Raw genomic sequence first — 25,253 nt, forward strand, 5'->3', positions numbered from 1 at the left:
GGGATAGTCTTCCTCACTGTATATTTATGTTAATATGCTGTATATTTCTTAATAAGTATATCCCTAAGTATTCCATATTTTTACATGGAGTCTTTTCTTCTACTATATCTTTTTATAATTATTGATCCTTGCTCCATTGTAAATTCCACAAAGATAGGAATTTTGTTCTCTATTAGATTCCCAGCATCTGGAAAAGAGCCTGACACACAGTATGCAATAAGTATTTACTGAATGAGACTATAAAAGCTCTTGATATCCTTCTTGAACTTTCTTGTCATTTGTAGTAGTTTTTAGGTTAATTCTCTCTGATTCTCCAGGTATAAAATAATATCATCTATAAATATCATCTCTAAATGTTACTATTTTTACACTTCTAATTTTTTCTTTTGCCTAATTATATTGGCTAATATCTCCACTACAATGTAAAATAATATTGGTTAACAACAAACATCTTTGTCTTGTTTTGACTTTAGTAATGTTACTTATTAAGCATGATGCTGACTTTTGAGGTATAAAATACACACACATATAGCATGTTAAGGAAGCATCTACCTATTCTTATTTTATTGAGAAAAAGTATTTACTAAATTCAACAACTCTTCTTGCTAAAAAAACAAAAAATAATTCTAAAATGCATATATTATATGTCTAAATTTTATAAATCAAGAAGTAACAGCCTCAGACAGCAGGATGTTAGAGATATAGGATTAAAAAGCAACAACAACAAAAATAGCTCAAAGAAGTTGAATGTGGCTGCCACTGGGGGAGGTAGCATAAGAGGTATGATGCAGGGACTATTTTCAGTATAATCTTTTTGATACTAGTTGAGTTTTATTTTAACTATATGCAGTATTATTTGATTTAAATTAATTAAAAAACAAAATACATGTATATCATGTCTGAGTCATTTAATTCAAGAATATGAAAATGTTTTGACTAAGCCACTAGGATCATCAGCAGTCAGCAGTATTTTTCAGTCAAAACACTTAATTAATGGGTTTCAAGATCATAGATAAATATGATAAGAAAGATAATACTAATTGGTCTCTACTTGTCCAACAGGGAATACAATTACCCATTTCATGTAATATGTTGCCTAATAATTCATTCCACATACCCAGTTTATTCCGTGGCTGAAAAAGAAGTCTCTCTGTTCCTAAAATGGTCTCTATTTGAGTTGATGGAAACTCTTCTAACCTTCTGAATTAATAAAACCTCTGGAGTATATGAGTTATGAGCTATTCCCTAGTTATCTATTAGGTTTGAAAATATTTATGTTTTATTTGGGGAGGGGAGGGTAGACAAAGTGTAATGCTGAGATGAGGCAGAATTTAAAGAATTCATAAGGAGAAAGAAATAATGACTTTTCTATCTAGCTGATATACTAAGTATGACCTAAACTACTGAACACAAGGAAGGCCTAAAACATATGTAAGTCCACACACTTAACCACCTCAAACAAAGGAAAACACGTCCCTTCCTCCTTTTTCAACCAAAGACTACAGATTGATCTGTGTGATTTCCTTTCTCCTTCAGGATTGTCTACTATTTCCATCTAAATCTAATCTAAAAATGCCTGGGAGAAAGCATACAAAATATGATCTGAATTGGGCCTAACATATACAGAAATGTGCCGGGTTCTCTGCACTTCAGGTTTTTGAAGTGTGGGCAAAGCGAAACAGAAGCTACAGATCTAAATCCCCACAAATGTCAGGGGAGGTGTGGATGCATCTGCTGACCAATATCCATCATCTAAGTCACAAATGCTCTTAATTACTTCATAAGAATGTTCTCACTGGAGCAGAGGAATGGAAGAGATTCCAAGTGTAAAATGATAGAAAGATGGTTACACTTACATAACTGACAGTACCTTCAAACCCAAGAGGTCCTTCTCTGTCATCTAGCAGAGCCAGGATCAAAGAAAAGTGGGTTAACACCTACCTATTCTTTCTACAAATAATTTGATGACTGAACCATGGTTTTGACATCTCAAAGGCATAGAGAAGAAAAGGTTTAACAATCTGTGACAAAACCTTTTCATATATAGTTATAAAGTTATCTATCATTATTATATCTGCCCAAGAAAATGTAAGTCTTTATTCTTACATTACCACATTTTAAAAGAAATTTGAGTGCTTAAAAGAAGTTGTTGAAATTTTTTGGAGGGGCAGGAGGGACTTCCCTGGTGGCGCAATGGTTAAGAATGCACCTGCAAATGCAGGGGACATGGGTTCAATCCCTGGCCTGGGAAGATCCCACATGCCACAACTAAGTCCATACGCCACAACTACTGAGCCTGCACTCTAAAGCCCGTGTGCCACAACTACTGAAGCCCGTGCACCTAGAGCCTATGTTCCACAACAGAAGCCACCGCAATGAGAAGCCCGGGGAACCGCAACGAAGAGTAGCTCCCGCTCACCACAACAAGAGAAAGCCAGTGTGCAGCAACAAAGACCCAACGCAGCCAGAGATGAAAATAAATAAATAAATATTTTTAAAAACTTGTTGAAAAAAATTTTTTGGCTTTCCCTTTTTCATTCATACGCAGAAAATATTCTAAGATGACAAATAACCTTTTAATTGCCAAATCCAATAGAATCTTTTCAGTTCAAATCCTATAATGACGTCTCTATTATGATATCTGACAATACTGATTATTCTCCCAACTATACCACTTTTCACTCTATTTTCTCAAGACCAACTCTTCTCAGTCTTCTTTCCTGGTTCCTCTTTTTCCAAAGGCATACTTCCCATTCCCCTAATGCTGTCCTTCCCTAAGAGTCAGTTCTCAGCTCCTTTAAAATTACAGAGAGCCTCTTCCCCAAAAGGCCTTTCTTAGGCAAGCCATAGCCGTTGAATGATTAACAGGGAAATATAAAGAGTCAGCCATTTCGACTACGTGAGTAACAATTCTGATGGGCCACAGACTCTCCTGAACTCCTAGTGGAGCTGGCTGGGGCTTTGGCCTGCAAGACAAACTGACTTCTCCCTCTGCTAATCCTACTACCTCCAGCTCCCTCCCAAAGGTGTTAATCCTTAGTAAACTTTGCATTATACACTCTGTCTCAATACCTGCTTCTGGAAAATACAATGGGTTGCACCGTTATGGATAAATGGAACAATGGGCTGGCAAATTCTGATATAAGAAGCAAAGTAACATCTGGCTTTCAGAACCACTCTGAGTCAGTGACATCTTGCAAATAAAGTGGCAGCCAGCCAACCAGATACCAAGTATTGTCAATAAAGGAAATGAAAGGGAAATTCAGGAAAAACTTTAGTTTCAGCCTTGACAATCCATGAAAACTAAGAAAGAGATAGAAATGTTTAGAAGAGAGAAAACTGCCCTTTGAAAATATTTTTCAAGTTTCTTCCTAATTTGAATATGAATTGTACCATTTATCATTAATTAAAGTTTCTGCAATCTGTAACTTTCCTTGTCCCCAAGGAAAAGCATTATTTGACTTAAAAGAAACATATGACTTAAAACATTTGACTTAAAAGGAACAACAGTATTTAAAACTCTAAGTCAAAAATAATATTTATAATGATACATATTTTTTATTTATAACATTAAGAATAAAAAAGCACCCCAAAACAATGGCCATAACAAAGGGCAATATTCTATAGGTCATTTTTACTTTAATACTTCACTAGAATATCAGTACCAGAGCATGATTATTATAAATATTATTCCTATAATAGTAAAATGTGGATATAATAGCATTAGTTAACCTTTAAAGCAGTAGTTTTCAACTCTGGCTGGACAACAAAACCAACTAGAGACGTTATTTAACTACATATACCTCGGCCCCAGTCCAGATACCACAAATCAATATTACACAGGGATTGGTTACTGAGAACTACTAATTTAGGACTCATATCCCTCCTTCCATCAATATCATGTCAATGTCTCCCATTTAGTTCCTTTTCGTCATCTCTACAGGTTGGGAAAGTAGGCTCTCACACTAAGAATGCTTTTATGTTCTGGTCTTCCGACTCCTCCCCTTTATATACCCATACAGAAGAAAATTAGCATACTATATTATAATATTACAACTAAAATGTTTATTTAAATAGTATCTTAATTTTCTCAAATATTATATCAGAAATAAAGAAAAGAAAACCCACACTGGTAAAATTATGTTACAAACTGCCTTTTTGTTAGTCATACATTTGAATTTTTAATAGGAACATTAATTTGAAGCTCACCTTACAACTGAAAAAAGTTATTCATAACATTCTGTCAATAAACTTTTCTCAAACTTATCTTTCCCAAACTTATCTGCCCAAATTCTAATCTTTTTACACATGCTTCAAAAAACCATCTAGAGACAATCAACAAGAGGAAACAAGTGAAACTGACAACCCACACCTAGAGTGTTACTCCAAGAAAGTCTACCACAAAGTTAAAATCATTTCTAATTATAGAAATAAATATTCAAAGCCAGCAGATCAAACTCTAGAGTGCAACCAAGACATGTGAAAGAGACTATGGGAAAAAGAAGAAAAGAGCAGGCAGTCCAAAGAGGATAAAATGTAGATTAAACTACTACCCACTGTCCCTGAAAGAAAAAGTCCTATTACGTGTGGGGTAAAATGTAACAAATGGAGGAAACTGGGTAAAGGGTGAATGAGATCTTTTTGTACTGTCTGCAATTTACTGTGAATCTAAAATGATTTCAAAATAAAAAGCTTCTTTTTTTTTAAAGCCCGCCCTAAAAAATTACTTTGAGAAAATTTATGGGATTATTATTTTATGCTCCTCATTGTCTTATTATATATTAACATAATCTCTTTAACATAATTATATTTACTTGAACAATATATCACTAAAGAGAAAAACCTAAAATTGTGTCACAGTCAATAGTATCTGATTTTCATGACCTCCTATGATCTTGGCCCTCCCAGCCCAGTCAGTTCTCACGTTCCCTTTTGCCCATGATCTTTGCCTCCACTCCTTTGGATAAATCCCAACTGGCTAATCACCAGCTCCTAAACTACAAGAATAATTGCTTCCTCTTTTGAGAACCACCTTTGACACTACAGGCACACCTCAGAAATACTGCAGGTTAGGTTCCAGACCACTGCAATAAAGATATTGCAATGAAGAAAGTCACATGAATTTTTTTGCTTTCCCGGTGCATATAAAGGTTATGTTCACACTATATTGTAGTCTAGTGAGTGTACAACAGCACTATGTCTAAAAAAACAAGTACCTATCTGAATTTAAAAAATGCTTTATTACTTAAAAATGCTAACCATGATCTTACAATGCAAGGTTGCCATAAACATTCAATTCGTAAAGAGCACAGTATCTTTGGTATGTAATAAAGCAAAGCACCATAAAACAAGGTGTCTATCCCTACAGTCTCTCCACCTGACCTGTCATGCTAAAGCTCTATAAAAACTGCCTTTCTTTCCTCAGGTAATGTCTAAGTCAGCTTGGGCTGCCATGACAAATACCATAAGCTGGGTGGCTTAAACAACAGAAATTTATTTTCTCACAATGCTAGAGGCTCGGAAGTCCAAGATCAAGGTCTGGCAGGGTTTGGCTTGCAAGTTAGGACTCTTTTCCCGGCTTGCAGATGGCTGCCCTGTAGGTGTGTCCTCACATGGCCTTTCCTTGGTGTGCTGGGGGAGGGAGGGGAGTAGGAGTGGCAAGCGCAAGCTCTCTGCTATCTCCTTTTATACAGGCACAAGTCCCATCATGAGGACTCTATTCTAATGACATTATCTAACCTAATTATTGAATACTTCCTAAAGGCAGACTGAGGATTAAGAGCTTCAACATATGAACGGAGGAGGGGCAAGCACATATCTGCATGCCATAACAAGCAGAATATTCCTTGAAACCTTCTCATGGCCCAGCACTCTGAATAAAGGCTTATTTATGCTTAGCACTTATCTAATTGATTTTCCTCAATAGTTTCTATTAATTAATTAATTAATCAACTAACAATTGAATACTCACTATGTACCATAGATTGTGCTTGGTACTAAGGTTACCAAATATATATCAGAGATTAACAAAGGCATTTCTACTGCTAAAATTAAATAATGAGAAATAGGGGGAAAACAGTAAGTTAATGAGTAAAATTTATCTATTTTTAAAATATTACATAATTACCCTGAGAAAACCATAATTCAAAAAGATATATGTACAACAGTGTTCACTGCAGCACTATTTACAATAGCCAGGACATGGAAGCAACCTAAATGCCCATCAACAGATGAATGGATAAAGAAGATGTGGCACATATATGCAATGGAATATTACTCAGCCATAAAAAGGAATGAAATTGAGTTACTTGTAGTGAGGTGGATGGACCTAGAGTCTGTCATACAGAGCGAAGTAAGCCAGAAAGAGAAAAACAAATACCATATGCTAACGCATATATATGGAATCTAAAAAAATGGTACTGATGCACTCAGTGACAGGGCAAGAATAAAGATGCAGATGTACAGAACAGACTTGAGCACGTGCCGGGGGTGGGGGGGTGGCGCACTGGGAAGAAGTGAGAGAGTAGCATTGACATATATACACCACCAAACGTAAAACAGATAGCTAGTGGAAAGCTGCTGCACAACACAGTGAGATCATAACACAGTGAGATCAACTCAATGACTGGTGATGACCTAGAGTGGTGGGACAGGGAGGGTGGGAAGGAGTCATGGGCGGGAGGGGATATGGGGATATACGTATAAATACAGCTGATTCACTTTGTTGTACAGCCGAAACTGTCATAACAGTGTAAAGCAATTATACTCCAATAAAGAGCTTAAAAAAAGAAATATAGCTTTCTGCCCATGGATACCGCCCAGTAAGCATCGTTGACGTCTCCCCCCTCCACTGCCGTCATGTCTAAGTCAGAGTCTCCCAAAGAGCCCGAACAGCTGCGGAAGCTCTTCATCGGAGGTTTGAGCTTTGAAACAACCGATGAGAGTCTGAGGAGCCATTCTGAGCAATGGGGAACGCTCACAGACTGTGTGGTAATGAGGGATCCAAACACGAAGCGCTCCAGAGGCTTCGGGTTTGTCACCTATGCCACTGTGGAGGAGGTGGATGAGGCCATGAATGCAAGGCCACACAAGGTGGATGGAAGAGTTGTGGAACCAAAGAGGGCCGTCTCAAGAGAAGATCCTCAAAGACCTGGTGCCCACTTAACTGTGAAAAAGATTTTTGTCGGTGGCATTAAAGAAGACACTGAGGAACATCACTTAAGAGATTATTTTGAACAGTATGGGAAAATTGAAGTGATTGAAATCATGACTGACCGAGGCAGTGGCAAAAAGAGAGGCTTTGCTTTCGTAACCTTTGATGACCATGACTCCGTAGACAAGACTGTCATTCAGAAATACCACACTGTGAATGGCCACAACTGTGAAGTAAGGAAAGCCCTATCTAAGCAAGAGATGGCTAGTGCTTCATCGAGTCAGAGAGGTCGAAGTGGCTCTGGAAACTTTGGTGGTGGTCGTGGAGGTGGTTTTGGTGGGAATGACAACTTTGGTCGTGGAGGAAACTTCAGTGGTCGAGGTGGCTTTGGTGGCAGCCGCGGTGGTGGTGGATATGGTGGCAGTGGGGATGGCTATAATGGATTTGGTAATGATGGTGGTTATGGAGGAGGCGGCCCTGGTTACTCTGGAGGAAGCAGAGGCTATGGAAGTGGTGGACAGGGTTACGGAAACCAGGACAGTGGCTATGGCAGGAGTGGCAGCTATGACAGCTATAACAACGGAGGAGGCGGAGGCGGCTTTGGTGGTGGTAGTGGAAGCAATTTTGGAGGTGGTGGAAGCTACAATGATTTTGGCAATTACAACAATCAATCTTCAAATTTTGGACCCATGAAAGGAGGGAAATTTGGAGGCAGAAGTTCTGGCCCCTATGGCGGTGGAGGCCAATACTTTGCCAAATCACGAAACCAAGGTGGCTATGGCGGTTCTAGCGGCAGCAGTAGCTATGGCAGTGGCAGAAGGTTTTAATTACTGCCAGGAAACAAAGCTTAGCAGGAGAGGAGAGCCAGAGAAGTGACAGGGAAGCTACAGGTTACAACAGATTTGTGAACTCAGCCAAGCACAGTGGTGGCAGGGCCTAGCTGCTACAAAGAAGACATGTTTTAGACAATACTCAGGTGTATGCGCAAAAAAAACTCAAGGACTGTATTTGTGACTAATTGTATAACAGGTTATTTTAGTTTCTGTTCTGTGGAAAGTGTAAAGCATTCCAACAAAGGGTTTTAATGTAGATTTTTTTTTTTGCATCCATGCTGTTGATTGCTAAATGTAATAGTCTGATCATGACGCTGAATAAATGTGTCTTTTTTTAAACATGCTGTGTAAAGTTAGTCTACTCTGAAGCCATTTTGGTAAATTACCCCAACAGTGTGAAGTTAGAAATCCTTCAGGGTGATGCCAGGTTCCATTTGAAATTTATTTACCACTTGCTTTGGTGGAGAAGCTATTGTCTTCAGAAACCGTGGTGTAGTTGAACTGACAGTTAGTGTGTTGTGACCTGGAGTTCACCTTTAAAAGGGTCACCCAAGCAAAGTCGGAATTTTTTTGGTTATTAATATTATGATTGTTGGCACATCCTATGCAATATATCTAAATTGAATTATGGTACCAGATGAAGTTACAGATGGGAATGAAGCTTGTGTATCATCCATTATCATGCGTAATCAATAAACGATTTAATACCCTCTTGAAAAAATAAAAAAAAAATTAAAAAAAAAAAGAAATATACTGGAAGAATAACTGAAATTAGAAATGGAGGGATTTCCCTGGTGGCTCAGTGGTTAAGAATCCGCCTGCCAATACAGGGTACACGGGTTCAAGCCCTGGTCTGGGAAGATTCCACATGCCTCAGAGCAACTAAGCCTGTGCGCCACAACTACTGAGTGCACATGCCACAACCACTGAAGCTTGCGTGTCTAGAGCCATACTCTGCAACAAAAGAGGCAACCGCAATGAGAAGCCCACGCACCTCAATGAAGAGTAGCCCCCATTCACTGCAACTAGAGAAAGACTGTGCCACCCAACGCAGCCAATAAATAGATTAGCAAATTAATTAATCTTTAAAAATTAGAAATGGAATGACTCAAATCTAATTTTGATTCTCACTCTCTGTTCTGTTCTATTAACAAAAACAATCTGGCAAATAATAAATACTTAATATATGTTTGTTGAAAAATGTAACACCAAAAAACAAACAAAAACAAGAATAATACCATACAATTATATAAGAAATGCTAATGAATAATCATAAATAGTTCAATCGATTTTTCTTTTTAATAAATATATGACGATATTGTGGGTTTTATATTATATATACACAATACAGTCATATTTATTGATAATATAATGGTTCCTACTTCACATAATGGAATAAGATATATCAACATTCCATGATGTTCCACAAAGTTCATTTAACACTTATCAGAACTCTGTGTTGGTTTTAGATACCATGAAGCAGAAGTGAGACCATCTGAACCAAAACCTAGCATGTTCTATTCATAATGAAATCAGCCACCAACCTGCAAGAAAATGGCTAGTCATATTTTGGATTTTTCTGAAGTTTCTTCAAATAATTATCAAATAGAATGTACTACCATAACAATATGAAATTACCTCAAAATGTATTTATATACTGTTATGTTATCTAGGCACTTTTGTCTTCTTTGGAATCTACTTGTTTCAAAATTTATACTTATTCACTTGACTTTTTTTGATAAATCCAATATCATATTGTAAAAATTAATACCTCTTGAAATCAGTAATTAAAGCACACAAATAATCATTAAAAACAGTCAGGTTTTTCTGGATCAGCAAGTAAAACAACTAATTACCACCTACTAATGAAATGCTCAAAATGAAAAGAATAAAAGCAAGATGAAAGAAATTCAGAGGGATAGGGCTACTGAAATCTGGTGTACTTTTATTTTACCATGCAAAGTAAATTTCTAGACAAAAACAAAAAAAGCCTCCTTAGTGATAAGAAGGACCTCTAAATCATGACTAAAAGAAAATTATTTCACCAGTAATAAATAACAAGTAAATTTGTAATACTTCACTTTCCTAGGGAAAGAGGAAGTGAGGGAGGATGCTGGTATGACTACTTAATTCTTCCCTCCTCACCTCACCTTCTTACCAGATGCAGAGTCCCAGAAACAGGGCTACAACTGCAGGTGCCAGAAGCAAGGATAATTCCTAAGAAGAAATTCTAGCCTTTAAACCTTAATGTCAGTATTCCTAAGGGCCGATAGGGTGAATCATGCCATCATCTCATCTGGTAAAATGAGGCTGGCAGGGAATACTGCTGGATTGCTTGGTGGTTGAGATAGCCCACTATTTCTGTATCTATGCAACCCTATACTGCATCAATGCATTGAGATGGAGGCACTTTATAGACTAGTATTGCTGTTGTCAATTTGGACCAGCAAAGTGTTCAAATCTGTCCTTTTTGGTCCTTTCCAAAGGACCAAAAGTTTGGGCAAAAATGAGTGACAAATGGAGAGAAGGAAAAGTAATAGCTAGGGATAAAAGAATGAATAAATGGGTTATGAAATAAGGGAAATCCAATATTCTACTGATGCACTGTGAGAGGCTCAAAGCAAGAGATGATATTGTCTCTTAGCTCAATTACACCAGATACCAGAAGGAGTGAAGCCATATGTTGCTGAAATAACTTCCTGCTTCTGGAACCTGGCACAGTTAAATGGAATTCTGCAAACCTGAGTGGCATTGCTGTGGGAGACAATTTAGCCATGTGACATGATGATGGACTAGATGGTTGATGAGCTGGTGGGACACTGGTAATACGCCAGCATCTTTTGACTCACCCTACTGCCATATGGTGTTAACACTGACCTTGCTGGTAAGATTCAACCACATTATGTAAACAGGTCTTTTGACAATACTGATATTAATAATTAAATGTATTGGGAGATTTAGTTAACGTCTCCCCAGGATCTAATAAAATGATCAGCAGGAGGAAGAATTAGATTTCGTTAACCATCAGCTAGCTTCTATGCTAAACAGTTCTGCACAAGTTTATCATATGGTATGAATATTGATAAATAAAAGGGGAAAAACAAGTAATTGAAACAGTATTACAAAAATATGAGAATGTACATAATGGCCTTATAAGATGAATTAGTGGTTTGTTTAAATTTATCCCTACCCAACACTGTGCTCCTCCAAACAACACATTCACACTGATACTATTGCTGTGTCCATCATATAAATGCTACACTAAATTTAACACCCCCAAAATAGGATCATTTTGTTGTAAGAGAGCCTTGGCTAAAGGTCAGGAAGTGGCCTGTACAGTGAAGAACTAATCTTACCCAAAGAGAGGTCTGGCCCTTGCTGCAGCTACTGGGAGGTGATCTCTAGGCTCCTGGAACATCAGGCCTGATAGGAGTCTCTTTGTCTGGAGCCTTCGGCCACCAAACAGATTAACAACATAATTTATAATGGATGTAATTTATCTGGGCCATGTAATACCAGTTTTATCTCCAAAAGGGACTGGAAACTAAAGGTATCATCCCAACGTGAGGGAAGAGCTGGAGACTTAAGGTCAGTCATACAAGGAGTATGTGCTTGAACAACCCCCAAAACTCTGGAAACCCAATGCTCAGGTGAGTTGCTTTGGTTGACAATAATCCTCTTGATTGTTACACACAGATGCCAGGAAAGTAATGCTGACCTAATTCCACAAGGATAACAGGACAGAAGCTCTGGGTTTGGTACTTTTCCTGAAATCTGCCCTGTGTACTACTTCTCCTAGCTGATTTTAATCTGTACCCTTTCCATGTAATAAACTGTAATTATAAGTAGAACAGCTTTCAGTGAGATCTGTGAGTCCTTCCCGCAAATTATTAAAAATAAAAGTGGTTTTGGGAACCCCCCGAACCTTAATTGGTGCCAGAAGTAAGGGTGGTCTTTTGAGACTGTTCCCTTTAACTGTGAAGTTGACCCAAATTCCTTACAGTTACTGAAATACCAAATGCACTGTAATATAATAACTATATATAAAATGATCCCTATAATGGCACACATCCCAATTTCACCTACAACTCTAGTTTGTCAATTTCTAACTATAAAATTATCTATTCTTTAGTAATTTCAAGATAGTATACAAATACCTCCTCCATTAGCAGTATCAAAAATTCTAGTTTTCGTGGAATGGATTGGGAGATTGGAACTGCCATATATACATTACTAATAAGAAAAAAAACATCAAATTGTACACTTTAAACATATGCAGTTTATTGTATGTCAATTCTATCTCAATAAAAGCTCTTAAAAAAAATTCTAGTTTTCAAATGAGACTCAGGCCTCTGGGGGACTGGAGGGAATTCTACATTAGCCTCAGGCTTCAAAGTATTCCTATCTCATTGTAAAAGTGCAATGATTTTACATATACCAAGAGGATAATTGACAAATCATACCACAAATCCAAGTTGAAAGAGATGAAATCTGCCTGAAGCCCTGGGGGAGGCCCAGCACATACCTATCCTTCATAAAATTTTATGGGATAGGGATGAAAAACTCATTAGAATTGAATTCTGTGTTATTTCCCTCAACAAATTCTATTAAAATAGGTTTGATCCATTTCCTGTAATGGATCAGTACACTTTACCCTAGAGTCAACCATATTATATAAAACAGTATTAACATTAAGTAGATGAGGTTAATAAAAACTGTAATCATAAACCTTGAATACTGAACAAATTCCATGAGGAAAAAGTAGGAGTTACGAAGAAATCCATGAATAGTAAGTGAATTATTTTTTGCCTTTGGTTTTATTTTTGAACTACGGTAAGGAGAGAGTACTTCAAAAAATACTTTCCATCCTAAGAATTTGTTCAAGCCAGTACTTAATGTTTAAAACAAACACAGGAAAGCACACATACTCCATTACATTCCACAAAACCAACTTAATTTGCCTTCAGAGACAGATTCTAACCAACAAAAAGTTAGTGTGCCTCAGCCCTTAGGATCCTTGCCTGATCTGAAATGTGAGCATCTTTACATGAATAAACTATACCAAATAAAACAAGTAAAGGTAAACATGAAAAATATGAAAACATAATGACAACTTTTGCTCATTAGTTATTTTTCCCTGGTTTAGGTTCTTTACTTTTAATTGTAAGTTCTATCTCATGATTCTTTACTCATACATATATTTTGCCACTGTTTTTTGCATTTTAAACTACTTAAATACATTATGGAAAGAAAGGAATAGATAAACAACTAGATAAATAACTACGCTATGAGGAAATACAATCCACTAGGCATCACACAATGACTGATGTAACCCTTTTTAAAGCTTATGTATAGTCTAAATACTAGATGCAACAGTAACTGTAACTAAAATATGATTTGATAATGGAAATGCTATGTTGCAGCAACCTATTAACCCACAACCCACTAAGAAGACCTTGAAACAAACACAAGGTTCCCTGTCCAGAGGAAGAAAACCTCCAGAGATATATAATAAAATATACCCACTGAACACAATAGAGGAAAATCTCATAGTCTCTGCCTCCAGAAGCTTAAAAACTAGTGGAGAAAATAAGGCAAATATAAAACAAAATAAGTAATTTGATAATGTACACTATCGTGTACTTTAACACAGCATATAACAAATTATAAAGTGATCATTCATTACACAGTGTTTATATTAGTTTATCTGCATATATGTATTTGTTTACATTAGTTCATCTGTACCATCCTCGGGGATGTGATGTGCCTTATGTGGGTATATATTGCATCACTGTATGAAAACTCATGTCTTTCACTTCTATAGCAGCTTCATTTTTTCAATCTTTTCATCTCTGTTCTTCATAGGATAATTTCTACTGACTTTTTCCTATAAACCTCCTTTTGATATTGAAACCATTCAGTGAGTTTTTATTAGAGATACTGTATTTTTCTGTTCTGAAATTCCCATTTGGTTCTTTTATATTATCTATTTCATTGCAGACATTTTCTATCACTCATTCATTTCAAATGTGTTTTCCTTTACTTCATGGACTATATCTAAAATAAGTGGTTCTTTAAAGGTTTTTTCTGATAATTCTTAGACCTGGGTCATCTTGAGGTGGATAAGTTAACTTTTTTCTCTTAAGACTGAATCATGATTTCTTGATAGCTTGAGTAATTTTCGGTTGTACTGTGTACACCATCAATGTTAATGTCCTGTATACTCTGCGTTCTATCAAAAAGCTCTGGAAAATGTTAGTGTTTTAGTTTTAGCAGACAGTCAACCTGGTTGAGATTGTACATTTCAATATATCCTACAACTTGACTGAAACACGAAAATATTAAGCTAAGTGAAATAAGGCAGTCAAACACGACATGTTATATGATTTCATTTATATTAAATGTCCAGAATAGGAGAATCTATAGAGATAAAAAGTAGATTAATGGTTGCTCAGGGCTGCGGAAATAGAGGAATAGGGAGGTAAGAACCTAAAGGTATGGGGTTTCTTTTTGAAGTGACAAAAATGGTTTACAGTGGACTGAGGTGGACAGAGTTCCCAAGACTGTGGAGTACGAAAACCCTGACCTCACCTCCTCTCATGGTCACACCAAAATTACAACTATTTATAGAACAACTATTGATGTGAAACTGGAACCTACAAGAAAAGATCTCTACAACTAAAGTTATGAAGAAGGAACCACAATGAGTCGGGTAGAAGAGGCAGAGTCATGGTATAGGGAAGACCCATACACAGGGTGGCTGACAATTGCAGAGGTTCTCCCCAAGGAGCGAGGGGTCTAAGGCACTCATTTGGCCTCCTGAGCCCAGGAGTCTCATACTGGGAAGAGGAGCCACCAGAATATTTGGCTTTGAAGGCCAGTGGAGCTTACTTGTGGGAGACCAGAGGGCTGTGGGAAGTAAAGATTCCACTCTTAAAGGGCACACACAAAATCTCATATTTCTAGGATTTAGGGCAGAAGCAGTAATCTGAAAGAAGCAGGGGTCAGACCTACCAGCTAAACTTGGAGAGTCTCCTGGAGAGTCAGGATGCGACTGAAAGCTCACTCTGGGGACTTAGACACTGGCAGCAGCCAATTTGGGGAGCTCCATTCGACCACGTGGACACTGGCGCTGGCAAGCACAATTTTGGAATCCTCCCTCTAGCTTATTAGCTCCAGGATCCAGTCCCACACAACATACCCCACAGCCAGCTGTGTCAGGATCCAGCCCCACCCACACCAGTCTGACACCAGTTCAGGGACTCCTAGCCCTGCTGCCAAACCTCAGGACCCAGCTCTGCCCGCCAGTGGGCCAGCATTAACCCTAGGACCTGGCTCCACCTTCTGACAGGTGGGCAACAGCTCTGGAACTGCCTAGACCCAGACCTCATCCAATGAGCCAGCAGTAGTCCTGGGGCCCCCTGGAGTTCTACAACCAGCCACCTTGTGACCTGGCCCCACCAACAATGCCTAAGAGACCATGCACAGTATTCAGCCCACCACGACAGAAGGATCCACACAGCCCACATAGGGGGCACCCCTACAGCATATAGCTCTGGTGACCAAAGGGGAGTCTGCTGCTGAGACACATATGTGTCTTACAAAAGGCTGATTCAAAGGCCACTGCTCCAAGGCCAGGAAATATAACTAACCTACCAGATACACAGAAATAAAGACAGCAAATTAGGCATATTGAGGTGACAGAAGAACATGTTCCAAATGAAGGAACAAGATAAAATCCCAGAAGAAGAACTAAACGAAGGGCAGACAGGCAACCTATCTTCATTACCTTGAACTCTCTCTCAACAAACAAAAGGAACTCTTTATTCCCAACAAAGAAAAGTCCAGGACCAGATGTCCTCACGGGTGAATTCTACCAAACATTTAAAGAAAAGTTAACACTTACACTTCTCAAACTATTCCAAAACGTTGAAGAGGAAGGAAGACTCCTCTACATCTTACAGGACCAGCATCACCCTAATACTAAAGCTAGACAACAATATCACACACACAAAAAAATTACAGGCCAATGTCACAGATAAACATAGATGTAAAACTCCTCAACAAAATATTAGCTAATCATATCCAGCAACACATTAAAAGGATATGATTATATACCATGATCAAGTGGGATTTATTTCAGGGATACAAGGATGGTCCAATATCTGCAAATCAAAGTGATACATCATATTAAAAATTAAAGAGTAAAAATCATACAATCAGCTCAATAGATGCAGAAAAAGCTTTTGACAAAATTCAACAATACCCATTTATGATAAAAACTCTCCACAAAGTGGGCATAGAGGGAACATACCTCAACATAACAAAGGCCATATATGATAAGCCCACAGCTAACATCATACTCAATGGTGAAAAGCTGAAAGCATTTCTTGTAAGATCATGGACAAGACAAGGATGCTCACTCTTGCCACTTTTATTCAACATAATATTAGAAGTCCTAGCCACAGCAATCAGGCAAGAAAAAGAAATAAAAAGAATTCGAATTGGAAGAGAAGAAGTAAAAGTGTTACTTATTTGCAGATGACATGATACTATACATACAAAGTCCTAAAGACACCACCAAAAAACTACTAGATCTCATCAATGAACTTGGTAAAGTTGTAAGATACAAAATTAATATACAGAAGCCTGTTGCATTTCCATACACTAACAACAAATTGCCAGAGAAATTAAGCAAACAATCCCATTTACAATTGCATCAAAAGAACAAAATACCTAGTAATAAACCTAACTAAGGAGGTAAAAGACCTGTACTCAGAAAACCAAAAGATACTGATGAAAGAAACTGAAGACAACACAAACAGATGGAAAGATACACCATATTCATGGATTAGAAGAATATTATAAAAATGACCATACTATGTAAGTCAATCTACAGAGTCAATGCAAGCACTATCAAAATACCAATGGCATTTTTCACAGAACTAGAACAACTTAAAATCTGCACAGAAACACAAAAGGCAAAGGCAAAGCAAATAAAAGCAAAAATAAACAAACGGGATCTAATTAGATTTAAAAGCTTTTGCACAGCAAAGGAAACACTGACAAAATAAAAAGACAACCTACTAAATGGGAGAAAATATCTGACCGATAGATAAAATGATATGACCAATAAGGGGTGAATATCCAAAATATATAAACAGCTCATGCAACTCAACATCGAAAAAACAAAAAACCCAATTAAAAAGGGGGCATAAGACCCAAATAGACATTTTTCCAAAGAAGATATACAGATGGCCAACAGGCACACAAAAAGATCCTCAACATCATTAATCAGCAGAGAAATGCAAATTAAAACCACAATGAAATAATCATCTCACACTTGTCAGAATGGCTAACATCAAAAAGACCACAAATAACAAATGTTGGCAAGGATGTGGAGAAAAGGAAACCCTCATACACTGTTGGTGGGAATGTAAACTGGTGTAGCCACTTTTGAAAACAGTGTGGAGGTTCCTCAAAAAACTAAAAATAGAACTATCATAGTCCATGCCTGGGTATGTATCTGAAGAAAACAATACACTAATTTGAAAAGATACATGCACCCCAATGTTCATGGAAGCATTATTTACAATAGCCAAGATATGGAAACAACCTAAGTGTCCATCAACAGATGAATGGATAAAGAGATGTGGTAGGTATACACCCCCCACCCCAGAATACTACTCAGCCATTAAAAAGAGTGAAATTTTGCCATCTGCAACAACATGGAGAGTATCATGCTTAGTGAAATAAGTCAAACAGAGAAAGACAAATACTGTATGTTATCACTTGTATGTGGAATCTAAAAAATAAAACAAATGAATGAATATAACAAAAAAGAAACAGACTCACAGATATAGAAAACAAACTAGTAGTTACCAGTGGGGAGAGGGAGGAGGGGAGAGGTAAGATAAGGGTAGGGGATTAGGAGATACAAACTACTATGTATAAAATAAATAAGCCACAGGGATATATTGTACAGGACAGGGACTATAGCCAATATTTTATAATAACCATACAGTGTAATCTATAAAAAACTTTGAATCACTATTTTGTACATGTGAAACTAACATAATTTTGTAAATCACCTATACCTCAATACAATAAATTTTTAAATATAACACTTATCTGTGAATATACTAAAAAACACTGTATACTTTAAATGACTGACTAGTATCCTATGTGATTTATATCTCAATAAAGCTGTTAAAAAAGATTATTTACAATTTAATCCCACAGCAATTTTTAATGAAGATCCCCTGAATACCACTCACATAATATACAAAAAAAACAGAGATCATTCTTTCCTAAAGGTGAAAAAAGTTTGGGGAAAAAAATCATGTGAAGCAGCAATATAACAATGATTTCAAATGTTAATTATCAAAGATAATATCTAGTGCAATTATGAGTAGAGCCAATAAACAAAAGTTTGTGATTTTTAGACCATTTTTTAAAATTGCCTTTGAGGGGTTTAAAATAGAGAGGGACTTCTCCATTTTCTTAACTATTTTAATAGTCTACCATGATCTGACTATATGGATATTTATTTTTACTAAGAACTTTAAAAAATTTTTTCCTTTTGCAAAATAATAAGTGCTCTACAATAAAAGGAAATTATCTCTGCAGATTATGTACACATATCTAATTCTCTCTAAAAGTATACAACCTTAAAGTGTTGTATACTTTATAATTTCATTGATGTTTGTAACAGAACAATCTGCCAACCATCAAAGACCTCCCCTTCTCAATCAAAGTAGTTTCTAGTAAGGTACTTCTAGTTTGGAGGCAAAATGTGCAGCACTCTTAAAACAGTGTTATAGAAAACTACACTAGAAACAGAAATCAAGGTAAGAGCTTAGTCCCTGAAGGACAGATGGTATCAGCAGGTAAAATTTTGATTATGTATGTAGATTATTTATATGATACTGAAAAACACTACAAGAGTCCTCATTTTTCCATTTTTATCATCTGAAACTACACCACAAGGTAATCAAACATAATATTTGTAATTAGATCAATTAATTTGATTGTTGTTGTTCTAGTGGGATTTTGTGTCTTTCATTATTAGCATTTTTGAAGTTGTAGCTGACAACCTGAACACAAAGTCTACTGCTGAGTTTAGTTAGCATATTTATTTAGAAATAAGTTCGGTTTTTTTCAACCTATAATTAGAGCTTACTTTACCATAACCCAACATTTGGCACATACTTTAATCAGCCTGAGTCAGATACACCATATGATGCTGTTCAGTTGTTAGAAATAACCTCTACTCACAAATTTTGCATTTAAGTAAATAAATGATTGAAAAGAGAGGACATACTCTGAAAATGAAAACTGCTTATTCAGCAAATAAAAAAATGGAAATGCTGGCATTCAAACTTTAAGTTGAAAATTAAAGTACACCTCTGGCAAAGTCTAAAATCTGAGTTGAGAGATGACTGAAAAGAAGATATTTTATGACGGCCAAAACAGTATTTCGATAAACACGGGAAAAAACACAACCACTCTGTTAAAGGCAGAGGGAAAAACTGGACATGCTTCTATAACGTTGATATTTCTTGACACAGTTGACCCTTGAACAATATTTGGTTTGAACTGAGTGGATCTACTTACAGATGAACTTTTTAAAATTGTAAATATTACAGATGGAGGAGCTTCAGATATGGCAGAACCATGGATAAGGGCGGAACTAAGGATACAGAGGGCAGATTTTAAAGTTATAGGTGGGTTTTCAACTGCACCAGTGTCCGCATCCTAACTCCCACATGGTTCAAGAGTAACCTGTATTTTTCTACGTATTCAAGTGTTATCTTTAACATTAAAATATAATAAAAATATTACTTCTGAACCTTAAAGGTCATTCTCTGTGTATTGTGTTTACTTTGGTTCTCCTTTCTTAGCTAAGCTATTTCAAGCTCCTGAAATGTCTTCTTCCTATCATACACATGGCTTTTCCAAGTGGTCTTCCTGAATCACCTGTTCACCTAACTTATTTGTTCTTTTATTTTATAGTACTAACTGAACAATACTTTCATGAAGAATGAATTTACACAATTAAAAATGTGTCCAACCTGGGCACAACTATGAAGCGTGAGTATTTTCTTAAACTTCACCTTCTTTCAAAAGACAATAAATTGAAAGTAAAGAGCATATTATATTATATAACATGAAAGCAAGTGATATCTTACAGCTGCCCCCGGTCCCCAACTCCAACACCCAGGATAGAAGTGTACACAGGAAAAAAAAAGATTAAATGTTTGCTTGAAATGTGTCACCTAAGACATTAATGTAATTAAACATAAAAGGAAAGGTGATTTACTTTTATTTCCCATAAGACACCTTATCTACACTCTCATTATTTTCTTCCTAACCTCTGGCTGTTTCTTCTTAGTTTGCTTCCTTGGCTACTACTACTCCACCCAGTCTCTAAAAACTGGAGCTCCTCAGGGCTCAGTCCTGGATCCTCATCAACAGTGATTCTATTTCTCTAAGTGAACTCAGCTTATCCCACGATCTGCATATCATCTATATGCCAATGGCACTCACATACTTGAATTACAGGTACCAGCCTTATAGGTGGTTAAGAAAAATCACTTCCTGGAAGGCCAGGAGTTAAGCAAATTTGTCAATCTTGAGGAATTCACCAAAATTTATATGAATTGCATATGTAATACAAAAAGCTTCTTGAGTTTGGTTTCCAGACTTCAAAAGAGCAAGTAACAGAATTACTTTTTTTCCTTAAAATCTTATTATTTTGAAATTATTGCAGACTCAAAGCAAATTGCAAAAATAGTACAATGAGTTCCATGTACCCTTCTACCCAGCTAGCCCCCTTACTACCTATACATGTTATAGCTGTAGCACAATAGCAAAACGAGGAAACTGACACCTGTACATTAATGTTAGATTATAGACCTTGGTCAGTTTCCATCCTTTGTTTCAACCTTTACATATGTGTATGTAGTTCCATGTAATTTTATCCCACATATAGATTTGTGTAACTACTCCACAATCAAGATACACAACTGTTTCATCACCACAACAAAGAACTCCCTCGTGCTGCCTTTCTGGCTGCAGTGTGCAAATGTGGGATATTAGTCCCCCAACCAGTGCCTCTTGCAGTGGAAGCACGGAGTCTTAACCAAGTCAATCAATTCCTGGACACCAAGGAATTCCCTCCTGCTGCCTTTCTGTATTCCTTCTCACTCCCCACACTCTCCCCTGCCCCTCTTCCCTGGAAACCATTAATCTGTTCTCTATCTCTGTAGTTTTTCAAGAATGTTACATAAATGGACTCATACAATATGTAACATTTTGAGATTTAATTCTTTTCACTAAGCATAATGCCCTTAAGGTCCATCTAGGCTATTGCATGTATCAGTAATTCATTCCTTTTTATTGCTGAGTAATAATCCATATACGGGTACACCAAGGACTTCCCTGGTGGCACAGTGGTTAAGAATCCAACTGCCAGTGCAAGGAACATAGGTTCGATCCTTGGTCCAGAACATCCAACATGCCACAGAGCAACTAAGTCCTTGAGCCACAACTACTGAAGCCCTCGAGCCTAGAGCCTGTGCTCTGCAACAAGAGAAGCCACTGCAATGAGAAGCCCGTGCACCACAACGAAGTATAGCCCCCGCTTGCCACAACTAGAGAAAGCTTGCAAGCAGCAATGATGACCCAACACAGCCAAAAAAATTAAAAATAAGTAAATAAATAAATAAATAAAAATATACCAGAGTTTGTTCAACCATCACCCAATGAAGGGCATCTAGGCAGTTTCCATCATTTTGCTATTACAAATAAAGCTGCTATGAACATTCACGTACAGGTTTTTCTATGAATATAAGTTTTAATTTTTCTAGGATAAATACCTAAAAGTGTAATTGCTGGGTCACATAGTAAGTACGTTTAGTTGTTTTTTTTTTTTTAATTTTCAAACTGTTTTCCAGAGTAGCTGTACACGTTCTTATCAGCAATGTGTGAGAGATCTACTTTCTCTGCATCCTCATCAACATTGAGTATTATCACTACTTTTTATTTTAGCTATTCTAATATCTGCTCATTGATATCTCATTGTAGTTTTAATCTGCATTTTTCTAATGGCTAATGATGCTGAACATCTTTTCATGTGCTTAGTTGCCATCTCTATCTCCCCTTGGGTGAAATGTCTGTTCATGTCTTTTGCCCATTTTATAACTGGATTGTTTAAGGTTTTTAAATTTTGTTTTGAGAGTTTTTTTACATATTCTAAATATAAGGCCTTCGTCAGATATGTGGTTTGCAAATATTTTCTCCCCTTCTGTAGCTTGCCTTTTCATCCTCTTACTAGAATCTTATGTAGAACACATATTTTTAATTTTGATGAAGTCCACTTCACTAGTTTTTGTTTTAGGGACCATGTTTTTGGTGTCATATCTAAGAACTCTTTACCAAACCCTAGGTCCAGAAGGTATTCTTCAATGTTTTCTTCTAAAACTTTTATACTTTTATGTTGTACATTTAAACCGACGATCCACTTTGAATTATTTTTTTGTATTTGTGTAAGGTTTAGGAAAGGTTTTTGGCAATTTGTTGAAAACTATTGTTTCCTCCATTGAATTGCTTTCGCAAGTTGGTCAAAATCAGTTGGGAGTTACTTGTGTTGTTAGTCTTTGTCTGTATTCTCTATTCTGTCTAGTGATCTATGCATTTATTTCTCCACCATTACCACAATCTTGCTTGAGACAGCAATATAGCAAGTCTTAATATAAGGTAGAGTGATTCTTCCCACTTTATTCTCCTTTTTCAAAATCATTTTAGCTACTTTAGTTCTGTTGCCTTTCCATATACACTTTAGAATAAGCTTGTTTTTATCATTAAAAAAATCTTCACTACTCTAAACAAAATTTTTATTTATGTCTTGTGTTTTGTGTCCCCAGACTGGAAGCTTCTTCAGTGTCAGGAGTGTATGCTATACTTGCTTAAAATTTCACATAGTTTACCACAATGCTATTTATAAAAGAGGACTCAATAAATATTCCCTCAGAAAAGCATTTGCTACAGATAGTCTATCCAGAAAATAGGAATCACATTTTAAAAAGTGCATTGATGTATCAGAACATGTCCACGGACATACACAGGGAAAGACAAGAAGAGACGGTGAAGAGGTATGGGAGTGGTCACAGGTTAAGAGTGTGCGTCCATGTGTAAATGTATGTGAGAAAGTGGGAGAGGGAATGTAAATTTTGATAACCGAGACACTATAAATGTCTAGATGTTTAACCTAAAGAAGTGATGACTTCAGAAGGCATGATGACTATGAGATAAATTAGATTACTATATGTGGCTTTGAAGATAAAACTAGGACCAACGATTAGGAGAAGCAGAAATTCAGCTTAACATAAAGTAAAAATCTATAACACTGGAGCTGTCCAACAATGGAATAAATAGGATTCATTTAACATTAAGTACCTTGTAAAATTAGAGATACTCAAGCTGCATTCAGGGTTGCAATGGATTTTAATCCACATGTCAATATCAGAAGGATAGTTGTTATCCAGAATGCTGTATTGAGAAGAATTATAAGACTGCATATACAGTCAATGGGAAAGAGTCCTGTGATCAGTTAACAATATTTGTCACAGCCTGGTAGAAGGGAAGGTAGCAGAAATACCTCATATTTACTATCTCTAATCTAGATGAATTATTTTCAGAAATAATCATTCCTTGTTGAGAATTCAGATGTGAACTGAGTAAAGTTTCTCTAAACTTCACGAATCTAAGACTGGTATCTTTATATGTTCAATGAAGTCATATTTTTAAAGTATTTTTATATGAAAGGCCTCAGGTAGGATGTTGGATTACTGCTTAAGCAACAAAAAAGCACTTTGGTTTCTCATCCTATAATTCTCTCTTAAGACCACAATACCATCTTAAAAACTACATTGTGCTTTACAATTTTCGAAGTATGTTCAATGTTTTTTTCAATAAAATTTGTGACTATCAGATATCAACCAAATAAAAGCATATGAATAGGAAAAGTCACACTGAAATCTGAAAAACACAAAAATTTTTAACCAAAATATTCTTCTTTTAATAATGTCCTAAAACTTCATTACTAATTAAATCAATCAGCATAAGATACCCACATCTAAAAACGGCAAACACTGAAACAGAAAAATTTTCTTCTTCCCACATTCCTATTCTTCAAAGAGATTACTTGCATCACCCACAACTCAAAAGAAACTGCCATTGCTGTCTTAGAGCATAAGTTATCAAAAGTGAGGTCATTAGATCAGCAGCAGCAGCAGCAGCACTGGAGATAGCAATTCTTCAGCCCCATCCAACCTACTCAATCAGAAACACTGGAGTTCTAACAGCCTTCCATATGATTCTGAGGCATGCTGAAGTTTTCAAACCACTGTCTTAGGAAATGGTTGTTTCTTTCTAACATGCCAGGATCCCTTTGCCTGCTTCTCCTTAGCATCTCTTTACTCTTTCTCACATTTTGCACAACCCAAAGATTTTTCTCATCTGAATGATTCACCAATTGACTTTGTGAGGATTTCCCACCTTCTTTTTAAAATGTGAGACTGCCTTTTAAATCATCCAGTAAGTTTCAACATTTTTTATTACACATAAATTATTATGAGATGTTTACATAGATAGATTTTTAATATCTGTTAACAGGCATAAGAACAATCCTACATAAAAATCATTTTGTCAATAGCCTACTTTTCCTTTTCATTCTATCTTAAACTGTATATAAAATAACGCATTTGTAGGAAATTTTTAAAATAAATCATTATACCTGTCAAACAGTTTACAAAGAAGAAATTATTTCATGGCCATCAAAATCATCACTTTCTTACAAAAACCTCTTTCGACATTTACACAATCCACTCCTTCACTGCATCTTACTCACCTGTGAACATAATGCAGTTGATGAACTGAATCAATTGCTATCACCATCTCAGCCAAGTAAAATCGAGCCATATCTTCAGGTAATCTATCTTCAAATTTGCTGAGTAGAGTAAGCAAATCCCCACCAACATAATAATCCATAACCAGGTACTGGAAATGAAAACATAAAATGAACTCAATAAATAAGGGTGAAATTCAATGTATTTAATGTAAACCAAGGTCAAATAACACTGGATCAAATATTTTTGTTGTAATTAACAAGAAGCTGTGTAAGATGATCAGCAGCTGTCACTATAAGTCTTGAAAATTTCATAAAGCAGTAAATAAATCTTTTAAAAATTGGCGCAGGGAACAAT

The 25,253-nt window shown here is 36.4% G+C and overlaps 2 protein-coding genes across 7 annotated transcripts in view; one reads left to right on the forward strand and one right to left on the reverse strand.

Annotated features, from left to right (window-relative positions):
- The window catches only part of CDC42BPA (CDC42 binding protein kinase alpha), a 338,413-nt gene that overhangs the window by 173,923 nt on the left and 139,237 nt on the right, over window positions 1-25,253 (reverse strand). For all 6 annotated transcript variants that reach the window (XM_057729074.1, XM_057729072.1, XM_057729071.1 and 3 more), the window contains exon 5: window positions 24,899-25,047. In XM_057729074.1, the coding sequence (XP_057585057.1) occupies window positions 24,899-25,047 (149 nt within the window). The remainder of the gene's footprint in view (window positions 1-24,898; window positions 25,048-25,253) is intronic.
- LOC130849859 (heterogeneous nuclear ribonucleoprotein A1-like) lies at window positions 6,859-8,122 on the forward strand. The gene has a single exon (XM_057729075.1). The coding sequence runs from the start codon at window positions 6,859-6,861 to the stop codon at window positions 7,978-7,980; it is 1,122 nt and encodes a 373-aa protein (XP_057585058.1). The 3' UTR covers window positions 7,981-8,122.

Source organism: Hippopotamus amphibius, chromosome 3 (assembly GCF_030028045.1).
Source record: "Hippopotamus amphibius kiboko isolate mHipAmp2 chromosome 3, mHipAmp2.hap2, whole genome shotgun sequence".
NCBI classification, from domain to species: Eukaryota; Metazoa; Chordata; class Mammalia; order Artiodactyla; family Hippopotamidae; genus Hippopotamus; species Hippopotamus amphibius.

Excerpts from the sequence above, each read along its gene's own strand:
- LOC130849859 (XM_057729075.1), top strand. The coding sequence starts at position 6,859 with ATGTCTAAGTCAGAGTCTCCCAAAGAGCCCGAACAGCTGCGGAAGCTC.